Source organism: Caenorhabditis remanei, chromosome III (genome assembly GCF_010183535.1).
Source record: "Caenorhabditis remanei strain PX506 chromosome III, whole genome shotgun sequence".
Taxonomy (NCBI): domain Eukaryota; kingdom Metazoa; phylum Nematoda; class Chromadorea; order Rhabditida; family Rhabditidae; genus Caenorhabditis; species Caenorhabditis remanei.
Window position 1 is genome coordinate 14,709,341 of NC_071330.1, and position 12,212 is coordinate 14,721,552.

The 12,212-nt window shown below is 37.4% G+C and overlaps 3 protein-coding genes across 3 annotated transcripts; all 3 read left to right on the plus strand.

Moving 5' to 3' along the window:
• Positions 1-336: 336 nt before the first annotated feature.
• On the plus strand, positions 337-3,988 carry GCK72_011409 (uncharacterized protein; the record flags this gene model as incomplete). The annotated part of the gene is made up of 3 exons (XM_003099630.2): positions 337-683; positions 1,529-2,186; positions 3,461-3,988. The coding sequence occupies 3 exons, from the start codon at positions 337-339 to the stop codon at positions 3,986-3,988; spliced, it is 1,533 nt and encodes a 510-aa protein (XP_003099678.2).
• A 121-nt stretch (positions 3,989-4,109) lies between these two features.
• GCK72_011410 (uncharacterized protein) lies at positions 4,110-7,305 on the plus strand (the record flags this gene model as incomplete). The annotated part of the gene is made up of 3 exons (XM_003099620.2): positions 4,110-4,393; positions 5,351-6,059; positions 7,063-7,305. 3 exons carry the CDS (start codon positions 4,110-4,112, stop codon positions 7,303-7,305), a joined length of 1,236 nt encoding a protein of 411 aa, XP_003099668.2.
• Positions 7,306-7,897: 592 nt separating this feature from the next.
• Positions 7,898-12,181, plus strand: GCK72_011411 (uncharacterized protein; the record flags this gene model as incomplete). Its single annotated transcript, XM_053728427.1, has 8 exons — positions 7,898-8,154; positions 9,074-9,749; positions 9,925-10,173; positions 10,807-10,931; positions 11,000-11,126; positions 11,231-11,410; positions 11,507-11,689; positions 11,888-12,181. 8 exons carry the CDS (start codon positions 7,898-7,900, stop codon positions 12,179-12,181), a joined length of 2,091 nt encoding a protein of 696 aa, XP_053588004.1.
• Between the last annotated feature and the right edge of the window lie 31 nt (positions 12,182-12,212).

Genomic DNA, 12,212 nt, shown 5'->3' on the forward strand with positions numbered 1-12,212 from the left:
GAATGTTATAAGCTATATTTTTGTAGTTGACCACTTTTTTATATCTCTCCACGTTTTTGAGATATAGCGCTTTGAACTTTGTGGTAAGAGAGGGAGAGAGCGCGCAGACAGTTAGACACTCTAGCTGTCTGCGTCTCTTTTTCTCTCACCACAAAGTTTATAGCGCTATAACTCAAAAACGGGCAGAGCTATCGAAAAGTTGTTAACTGCAAAATTATAGCAAATTTCAATGGCTACAATTTTTTAGTTGACAACTTTTTGATATCTCTGCACGTTTTTGAGTTATACCGCTTTTTCTTCAGTACAGTAACCTAAAATCCATATTTTTCCAGGAAAATGAAACCAAATTTCAACATCGATCTCCTAGACGGGATGCTCTACACCTTACACTCCCTCAAATTTGAGCCACATATTGCCCACAATCATATTGCAAAAATGTTTGGAGAGGAGCCGTTGAGTCTCCGAGAAGTCTACGAATTCTGGATGAGAATGGAGCAGAAAGAGATGAAATTGGAAAATGGACAATTGGTCAAGGACGCATGGTTGAGCCCTTTGGTTGTTTTGGTTTTGTATCCACCGAAACTTCAAAAACCAACGAAATGGGCTCCGAGACCCACGCTCACTGATGTCCTTGATAAGATCCCGCCGAATGTGCTTGTGGACCAAATGGATTTCGGAACGAGGTACATATTCTTAATCAGCGCGTTTTGAGCTTTTAGAAAAGTATAATCATGCACATATCCTGAAAATTTCAGATTTTCAATTTTTTCAAAAAATCTGAAATTTTGAAAATTTGAAATTTCAGCATTTTTAAGTGAAACTATTATTCAAATCATACTCAGCGCGTTTCCAGCTTTCAGAAAAGTATAATCATGCCTATATTCCAAAAATTTTGAATTTCGGGGCTAGAGACGCAGAGTGTCTGGTATCTCTGGACTCTAACCCTCTGACTCAGTGACTAAAACTGCAATAACTCCGTGGGATTTGCTCCAATATTTCTGAAATTGAAATAGTAAAATTTAGAAAATTGAGGGCTTTCAGAAAAGTATAATCATGATCAAATTTGAAAATTTTTGGGTCCCACCACGAAAACTACAGTAACCCAAAAATGTTCAAATGTGGTCGTGATTGTACTCATATGAAGCGTCTTGGCGTCTTGATTTCAAAAATTTAAATTTCATATAAATTGGAGCAAATCCCACGGAGTTATAGCAGTTTTAGTCGCTGAGTCAGAGGGCCAGAGCCCAGAGATACCAGACACTCTGCGTCTCTAACCAAAATAATCGATTTTTTGGAATATAGGCATGATTATACTTTTCTGAAAGCTAGAAGCGAGCTGAATTCAAATATCTAACTCAAAATCTGAAATAGACTGAAAAATATCACAATTTTGAATTTTCGATTTTTCGAAAAATTTCGAAAAATTTCGAAAATCTGTAACTTTCTTCAATTTCGTCCAAATTTTTTGATTTTTAGCTCAAAATGTTCCAAATTTTTCAAACTTTCTCAAAAAATAGCTTATTTTCAGAATGGCCTGCCGCAACGCTTCCTACCGCTTCCGCCAAGCGATCGACCACACCCGATGGTACATCGACGAAATCTCATTACTCTTCAATACGGAATATGTGGAGTTGGAGACAAGCGACGGATTCCATCTGAGTTATGAGTTCGTCGACGGCGGAATGATTCATCGATGTCAGGGAAGAATGAAGTTAATCGAGACCCGGGATGTCTACGAGAACTTTCGAATTATTCAACCGAAATTGGTCAAAATTCTGGATGATCCAAAGCTGAAAATCGGGACACTTCGTATTGATGAATACAGAAATTACAGTAATCATCGACTGAGTGGTTACCTGGAGCCAATAACACGACATTTCAATGTAGATCACGTCGAATTTATTGGTCACATAGGACCGCAAAGTTTCGCTCTTCTGACGAAAATCCAGTTTTTAAACATTCAAACATTTTGTCACCACAACGTGGATCCAGGCCAAGTTCCATGGCAATACAGTATGCAGACGGCGCAGTTATGGCGGAATATGAAAGAATTGAGAATTTCGGGATGTTCCGGGAATTTGAGACCAATTGTGGAGAACTGGTGGAATATGGAGTTTGTGAGATTCGAGTGGTTCAACGGTGGAAATGGACAGTCGATGCATGACGATGTAATGGTGTTGAAGGAGGTTAGTACTTTGAACAGGTATAACTCAAAAACCTGCGAAGTTATCAAAAAGTTGTCAACTACAAAATTGTAGCCCTTAAAATTTTCTATATTTTTGCAGTTAACAACTTTTTGATAGCTGTACACGTTACCCAGATAAGTTGCTTCAAACATAAGAGCGCGCGCAGACAGTTAGAGTATCTAACTGTCTGCGCTCTCTCCCTCCCTCCCGTTCTCTGATCTGGAGATCGTCATATTTGAAGCGGTATAACTCAAAAACGTGCAGAGTTACCAAAAAATGATCAACTACAAAATTGTAGCCCTTTAAATTTGCTATAATTTTGCAGTTTGTAATTTTTTGATAGCTCTGCACGCTTTTGAGTTATACCGCTTTGAACTTTGTGGTGAAAGAGAAAGATGGAGAGAGAAGCAGACAGTTAGACACTCTAACTGTCTGTCTCTATTTTTCCACAATTTCAAGCATAAAAATCTTAGTTTTCACTTCGAAGACTGCTAAAAACAGTCAAAATTGATTAGATGCCCCATTTTTTTTGAAAACGCGTCCAAGGTGCGCCAGCTGAAGTATATATCGTCGTTTTTTGTGAAAATCAAAAGGTAAAACGGGTCTTGTATTTGAAAATTTAAGAAAATCTTAGTTATCACTTTGAAAAGTAGTCAGTTGCACCATATTTCTGAAAAAGCGCCCGAGGTGCGCCAGCCAGTCGTAAAAATTAATTTTGTAAAAAAAAGCGATTAAAACGCTAAAAGTTTGGCATTATTTTAAAAATCTGTAAAAATTGTGCCGAAATTCACTGAGGAGTTTAATGAGAGAGGCGCAGACAGCGAGAGTATCTAGCTGTCTGCGCTCTCTCTCTCTCTCTATAAGAGGCTGCACACTTCAAAGCGTTATAACTCAAAACCCTGTAGAGCTATCAAAAAGTGTTCGAAAAAATTTTGAAATTTGCTACAATTTTGCAGTTTACGATTTCTTGATAGCTTTGCACGTTTTTGAGATATAGCGCACTGAACTTTGTCAAGAGAGAAAAGGGAGACGCAGACAGTTAGAGTGTCTCGTTGTCTGCGCTCTCTCTTTTTCTTACCACAAAATTCAAAGCGGTATAACTCAAAAACGTGCAGAGTTATAAAGAAGTGATCAACTAATAAAATGTAGAGAATTTCAAGGGCTACATTTTGGTATAATGATCATAATGATTGGACAAAATCGGGTAAAGTTACATTAGTTTGAAGATGGTAACCTAGATTCAAAATATCAAAAATATACAAAAAAACTTTCAGAATCTGCTCCGCAACCCGAATCTCAACCAATTCATCATCTACACACCAGACATGCCTCTATCCAATTTCGACGCCCTTAACACCTCCCTCCAGACCTATAACTTCATCGGGAGCCATAATTGGACATGGGCTCATTTTCGTTATCAGGGCTCCCCTGAGAACATGTTGTCCGTGATGGTGGCCACTGATTTCATATGGTTCAAGGGACCACGGTTCGAGGTGGATCGGGATGAAATAGTGAATGGAATGATGTTGGATTTGCAATGGGCTCCAGTAGCTCCTCCAGAAGCTCCTCCAGAAGTCGTCGTGGCTCCAGAAAACTGGGGCCCACAAATCGTCCTTCCGTGGCACGTGGCTCATGTAGAAGATGTGGTGGATCCAGAAGACGTGGCGGATCCAGAAGACGTTGAGGAATGGAGCGACGCCGAATCAGAATTCCCAAGTGAAAAAGAAATTTATTACCATACCAATGATAGCTTAGATAATAAAAACCCCAGTGAAATTTACTATGATGCTCAAAACCAATAAATGCTTTTTTTAGAACAAAAAATTAAATTTTTGTTGTTTTAAGTGGTTCTTAATTACCCAATTATCATAATTATCTATCTCATATCCTAATTCATTCTCCTAATTGGTATATTTCCGCCAGATGCCACCGCCCGTTTTAACCGCCGACGTCATCCAGGGCGTCCTCTACACCCTCTACTCTCAACGCGTCTCCCCTCGATTTGCTCATCGGAAATTGCTCAAAATGACTGGAGAAGAGAAAATGACCGTGGAGCAAATCGAGCAATGGTTTGAGGACTTTGCGAAGGAGCCGGAGGAGCCAGGAGCCGCCGAGGAGCCAGTGCAGAAACTCGAGCCAACATTTGAGAATATTTTTCAAATCTTGGGGCCAAAAGAGGTCGCGCAACACATGGATGTGAGATCGAGGTAGGTTTTCCCGACAAATTCCGTCAATTCCCTACAATTTGAACCTAAAATCTCCGGGAAAAAAACGAAAAATAAGAAAGTTACAGATTTTCGAAAATTTTCGAGAATCTTACTAAACGTAACCAGGCATAATTCCGTTGTCTTGACCTCAAACCATTTTAAACCTGAAAATTTGAATTTAGCCCGTTTCCAGCTTTCAGAAAAGCATAATCATGCCTGGGTTCTGAAAATTTTGAAAATTTCAGATTTTCAATTTTTCAAAAAGTCTGAAAATTTGAAATTTTAGCATTTTTGGGTAAAACTAATGTTTAAATCATACTCAGCTTTTTTTCAGCATTTAAAAAAGTATAATCATGCCTATGTTCTGAAAATATCGATTTTGAGGTTAGAGACGCACACTCTGGTTTCTCTGCGCTCTAACCTCCGTAACTAAAACTACCGTAACTTGGTCAGTTTTGCTCAATTTTAGATAAAATTTTAAGTTTTGGAATCAGCATATTAAGACGCTTTAAATGAATATAATCATGACCACATTTGAATAAGGTTTGGGTCCCACCACGAAAACTACAGTAACCCAAAATTTTTCAAATATGGTCGTGATTATACTCATATGAAGCGTCTTAACGTCCTGAGTCAAAAAATAGAAGTTTCAAATGAATTGGAGCAAATCCAACCGAGTTACGGTAGTTTTAGTCAGGAGGTTAGAGCGCAGAGAAACCAGACACTCTGCGTCTCTAGCCCCGAAATTCAATATTTTCATAATATAGGCATGATTACACTTTTCTGAAAGCTGGAAACGAGCTGATTCTAAATATTCAGGTTTCACGTGTCTCTTGATGGGTTACTGTAGTTTTTGGAGTTTGGAGATTTTCGAAAAATTTCGAAAATCTGTAACTTTTCGAGTTTTGAAGATAGGGGAGTGGTTTTTAGCTGAAATAATGTAAAATTTCTTTCCAGACTCGTCTTCCGCAAGACCAACAAAGCGAACCGAGCGCTGATAGATAACAGCCAGCACTACATAATCCAACTTTCTCTTCACTTGCAAGAAAACGTTTTTTTGGAGATAAGTACCGATGATGGTTTTAGTGTGACGAATCAGTTTGTCGATGAAGGATTCGTGAGAGATCATAATGATGTGATGAAATTGGTCCAGACCCAGAGTCGTCAAGAGAGCTTTCAAATTTTGGTTGCCGACTTGAAAACAATTTTAGTCAATCCAAAACTTCTAATCGGAACGCTCCGTCTTGAAGATTGCTCTCAAAATCGTAGTACTGTAGCAAGATACGCGTGGAACGCCATAGATAAGCTTGTGCAAGTGGAGACGCTCGACTTCAACAGTCTCAAAAATCCGCGCGACTTGAAACAGATGATCGATTTTATGGATCCATCAACTCTCCGAGCTCTGAAGATTGCTCATCCTGAAGACAGACTATCAAACAGTCCTGAATTCGACAAAAGCGATTTTGTTTTCAAAGACGGTTTATACCAAACGCCACAATGGAGAGCGTTGAAAAAATTGAAGATCGATAGAGTCCAGGAGTATATGAATGTGATTTGCGATCATTGGAGTCATTTGGATTATTTGAATATTGGAATGAGCATAAAGGGAATGGGACATGGAAGGAGATATGAGAATATGCATGACGAAGTGATAGAGTTGAGAGATGTGAGTTGTTGAAACTGAGCGCTTTTTTCAAAGCGCTTTAACTCAAAATCCAGTAGAGTTATCAAAAATCTGTAAACTACAAACGTGTAGCCCTTGAAATTTGCAATATTTTTGCAGTTTACAGATTTTTGATAGCTGTTTAGGATTTTGAGTTATAGCGCTTTGAACTTTGTCGTGAGAAAAAGAAAATAGCGCAGACAGCGAGAATGTCTAACTGCCTGCGTCTATCTTCTATGCTTTTAATGTTTGAAGCGCTAGAATTCAGAAGCCTGCAGAGCTATCAAAAAGTGGTCAACTAAAAAATTGTAGCTCTTGAAATTTGCTATAATTTTGTAGTTCATTACTTTTTGATAGCTTTACAGGATTTTGAGTTATAGCGCTATGAACTTTGTGCTAAGAGAAAGATGGAAGGAGACGCAGACAGCGAGAGTGTCTAACTGTCTGCGCTCTCTCTCTTGTGTTAGAATTAACTAATGTGTGTAGCGTGGTCATTAATTGCCCAATTATTCCAAAAATATATACATTTTAATATTTCTGGACAATCAGGGATACTGTAGAGTCGTGTTTAAGTTAAGTTGTCTCTTATGGTACCCATAACTCAGTAGTAAGGGGAGATATCAAAAAATGGTTAATTAAGGAAATGTAAGAAATTTTGTAATAATTATTTTGGTATAAAAATCATAATGATTGAGTGAAACTTGGTGAAGTTACAGTAGTTTATGTTTTTCTGCATCTTTTTTTAATTTTTATGAACCAAGTCATATCAACTATGTCATTGTTTAAAATCTGTATAAATAAGACTAAAAATTGCAAAAACAGGGTCTAAACCAGCAAACCATTGATTATTTTTAATTTGCTACGTTTTAGTCAAAAAACCTGATAAAATACATCAGACCCGCTTGAAATTTGTGAAAATAAGTACTAAAAATTGCTGAAAACCAGTTTTAGCTCTAAAAACTGTAATTATCTTCAATTTTAAATAAAAAACCTTATAATTTTCCAGAAACTTCTCAAAAACCCAAATCTCAACCAATACAAGATCAGACTCTATCCAATGCCCCGCTCCTTTGAAGAAGAAATCATGGCAACCATTCGGACCCACAACACCCGCCTAATGGATCCGAAATACGCCTACTTTGAATACCCGAATCACGCCGGGAAATATTTGTACATGCGTGTCGAGGATAGTATCATTTGGTTCCAGGGACCGAAATTCGTGGAGGATGTAGAGGAGGTGGACTATTGAAATAGTTTTCGATTGAAAAACGTTGAAAATTATTGATTTTTTATAATAAAAATGAATTTCTGTCTGATTTATCGGTAAAATCAGCAATTTTCGAGTAAAAACCAGATTTTTGGCAGTTTTTAGTGAATTTTCAGCTTTTTTTTTGATACAGTAACCTTTCCCCCTCGGTACAGCACTCTTTTGGGATACAGTAAGCCTTCTCCCGATACAGTAATCTTTATCTCTTCTGCCTTGGTACAGTAACCCTCCCCATCCCTCCATATCTTTTACATTTTCGATTTTTTTTCGATTTTTTTTCGATCTTTGCTACAGTGCCTCCCTATCAATACAGTATTCTTTACCTACAGTAACCCCACTTCTCTCCACGATTCGATTCCATGATGTTATAATTGACTTTTTTCTTAAATTATGTGTATCGTTTAATTGTTTTCACTTTTTGTTTTTCAAATTGTGGTCTGAATAAATACAAGTTATTTTATATAATAACTGTTTTTTTTTTCATTTTCTCTCATCTCGGTTTCATCCCCGAATATTATCTCTAGAGGAGACTCTCCACCTCCATCCCATCCCCATTTTCTATTTCTTCCAGACAATGGAACAAGTCTACAATCAAGATGCTATTAACGGTATACTGTATTTTCTTCATTCCAAAAAGTTTAGTCCATTTGACGCACATGGAGAACTCATGGATACAGTTGGCAAGGAAGTGATGTCAGTGGAAGAAATCGAAGAGTTTTATGAGAAGATTGAACGTGGAGAGTACAATTTGAAGCAGAAGAAGGAGGTGACGTTGGAGAGGATTCTGAAATTGCCGAATTTCGTACCGAAATATGTTAATGTTGAAACGCGGTGAGTATTTTATTTTAGGCACGGGTTAGGTTCAATTTTGTCAGTGTACTTTTGTCAGTGTATTTTTGTCAGTGTAATTTTATGTCAGTGTACTTTTGTCAGTGTATTAATGTCAGTGTATTTTTGTCGGTGTATTTATTAGCATTCTTGCATAATGGCTAGAATGACCCTTTTGCCCAATTTTGGTACTTTTTCTCGGCTTTTGGTACGTTAACAAGCAATTTTCTGGCCCATTCGCTGAAATTGATGATTTAGAGTATAAAATCGGGTTTCACATGGGAAAATAACGAAAATTGACCAAAAATTGGTGAAAATAGGCATTTTCAAGATGAAAACCTGCTAAAAACTGTGTTGTTCTATTAAAGATTGGTTAAACAGGCCTTTTTTAATCAAAATAGAAGAAATGAACAGGAAAATGCAAAAACATTTATGAAAGTAACGAAAAATTTGATGAAAACAATATTTTTCAACTAAAAAAGTAAGCTATCTGTCATTTTTGATTGAAAAATACAGTTTTCCTCAGATTTTCGTTATTTTCATCAATTTGAAGTCTAAAAAACGCTATTTATGCCGATATCTGTTTGTATGTGATATTTTCGTCTGTTTTCACCACTTTTTAATATATAAAAGACTGTTTTTAACCGGTTTACAGCTTGAAAAAAGCGGTTTTCACCCACCTTTTGTCAGTTTCTTTCATTTTTCCCGGATAAACCCGATTTTTGATTCCAAATCGTGCAGCGGGCCGGGAGAAAAGTTTGAAAAAACACAAAAAACGTGATTCCAGCACACAGACAAAAATACACTGACAAAAGTACACTGACACAATTACACTGACAAAATTACACTGACAAAACTGCATACGCTTCAAAATGAGCAGCTCGTAACCAAAAAGTACTAAATTAAATATGATAATTTCCAGACTCCGTCTCCGAAAAACCTCTTTTGGTATCCGAGATTTTCTGGACAACGAAACTTATAATATCGACAAACTGACATATGAATACGGCAGTGACTACATCAAGATTTCGGGCGATGAAGCGTTTGCTGTGAAATATGAAAACATTGACGGCGGGATTCTTATGAGAAACAATGGAAATTTGCAGCTGATTCAAGAAAAATCTGAAGACAAAAAGATTGGAATTGTTCAGTCAGACTTGATGGCTATTCTAAGGCATGAGAAGCTTCGAATCCAAATATTGAAACTCCAAAAGAGATTAACTTCGGACGATGGAAATTATGAGTTCGGAGAAGACGTTTTAAAACGTGCGTTTTCTCAACTAATCCAACAGCTCAAAGTCAGAAAATTGATCTCTGGAACTGATGAGTTAGTTCTTGTAATGACAAAAATGGACCCAAGTTATCTGCAATCACTTCGCCTTACCGAAGTTCATACTACCAATTATTTCAAAGAAACAATATATGGACTGCCGCAATGGAAGAATCTGAAAATAATGCACGTCAACAATAATTTGTCCAGTGTTAGAGATATTATCGAGAACTGGACACATTTCCGCGTTGCTCGGCTGAAATTTGATTGCCTTAGAGTTATTTTGAAGAACGAGTTTGTACATGATGGTGTCATAGAATTGATAAAGGTTGGTGAGTTGAAAAAGATGGCATTAATACACTGACATAAATACACTGACAAAAATACACTGACAAAAGTACACTGACAAAAGTACACTGACATAAATACATTGACATACGTACACTAACAATAGTACACTGACATAAATACACTGACATTTTTTAAATTTAGATTGTTTCCAGAAACTTCGCGGTAGCCCCAACCTCCGACAATACCGGATACAACTCCATCGTATTTCCGTTGCCGAATACAATAAAATTCTTGAGACTCTCCGGACCGGAATCTTCACTAACAAGAAGTCGAACTTAGGCAATTTCGAGTATCCAAGATCAAGCGGAACGGTGGAGATGGTCGTAACAAGGAAAAGTATATGGTTTGAGGAACAAAGTGTGTCGGGAGATTGGTCGGAGGAAGAGGATGAGGATTATGAAGTGAATTGATTTGGTCACGGTCCCCAACTCCTTTTTACTTGGTTAAACTTATTCAATTTATTAATTTCCCCAAAAATTATGAGATTTCCCCCCTTTTTAAGTTACAGACTTTAAACTACTGTAACTTCACTTATTTTTATCCAGTTGTTATGATTATTATACCAAAACGATTCTCAGAAAAGTTCTGATCTCCCCTTACTACTAAACCACATGATTGTCATTTTCGGATATATTTAGATAACTTAACTTTTACACGACACTACAGTATCCCTGATTCTTCAAAACAAATTTCAAGCTGCTTTAGTCCTTTTTGACACTTTATAGTATTTACCTGTGTGTATGTACCTGCGATTCGATTAATCATATCGTTGAGAAATGTTGTTCATCTATTTTCAAAGAATCTCACCACACCCTTCATGATCTCTCAATTTTCGATTAATTACCTTGTTTTCTATCGCAATGTATCTGTACCACTGCATCTGTACTAATGTATCTGTATCTCTAGATAAGACTTTATGAAAATTCATATTTTTCCCCAATGTAATCATTTTCATTCCTTACATTGGTTCTTGTTCCAATTATCATCTCTACCTCCTTCTGATCGCCTTTTAATTTTTTCTCTATATTTTTCAGACCATGCCGCAAAATTTCAGTCAGGAAGATCTCAATGGAGAAGTGGAGGAGAAGCCAGAAATGACGATGGCAAAGGTTTTTAATGTCCCAGGCTTTGCTGAGCAATACTTGGATATTCCAACGAGGTGAGTATTGTAGAGAAACATTTAAAGACATGGTGTTACAGTTTTTTATAAGATAACTGAAATTTCAGACTCCGCCTCCGGAAAACCTGCAAAACCATCCGGGAAGTGGTCAATGAAATGCCGCTTTGTATAGATTGCTTCCGCTACAAATGCAATGGACAATTTCTAGAGATATCAACAAATAAAGACTTCAAGGTCTTTTACGAAATCACAGAACGAATATTGAGTGTGACAAATGGGGATAGAAAAAAAAGATCGATGCAAAAAACGAAAAAGAGGAGATTCAAATAATTCAACAGGATTTGATGGCAATTCTTTGTAGTGAGAAGCTGAGAATTGACACTTTAGAAATCGAAGACGATCGGACATCTGGTTGGGAGCCTCCAATAGGATTGAGAGCACTACGAAACACTTTCAACCAAGTGCCCAACAAACTGAAGATCACCAATTTGGAATATTGTGTTTTAGACGAGAGTGAGGTTTTGATGGAAACATTGAAGGCGATCGACCCGGAGCATCTCGAATCCCTACAACTCAATTTCCAACGATATGTATATAATTGTAACCCAGTTTAGGAAGACTTTTATAATCTGGAACAATGGAAACGTTTGAAAACGTTGAATCTTCAATCTCCGGGCCTTGCATTATCGGACATTATCAAATTTTTCACACATGTAGAGAATTCTCATTTGGAGATTCACAGTTTCTATGGTGTCAATGAAATTTCGAAACACGATGAAGTCATGCAGATAATAGAGGTTAGCTATCTTCCTCATCCTACTTCCCCATCATACGTTAACAAACCGGGCAGAAACCGAATAGCCCAGCCCGCGGCACATTAGGCATTAGGCTTATAGTAGGTCACAGACATAAAACTCAGTTTGAAGTAAGATAAGCCTGCTTTAAGTTAACAAGTATGTTTCTCATACGACTGAACAACAATCTCAGTTTTCCAGAAACTCCTTCAAAATCCCAATCTGGAGCAGTTCATAATAGAAGCAAGCTATGGCCTGAAGAGTTTAGACATTGCATATATCGACGCAAGTCTCCGACAATACGACGTCAACTGTGATCCGTGGGTTGACATTCCCTACCCGGATTCTGATAAGAAATTGATGATGTGGGTGGAGACGAATAAGATATGGTTCAAGGGACCGTGTTTTGTGGAGGAAGAGGATAGTAGTGATGAGGATGAAGATGAAGAGGAGACCGAAGACGAGGATGAAGAAGATGATAGGATGAGGGACTAACCACTTGATTTTTTTCAAGTTAACATTTCTA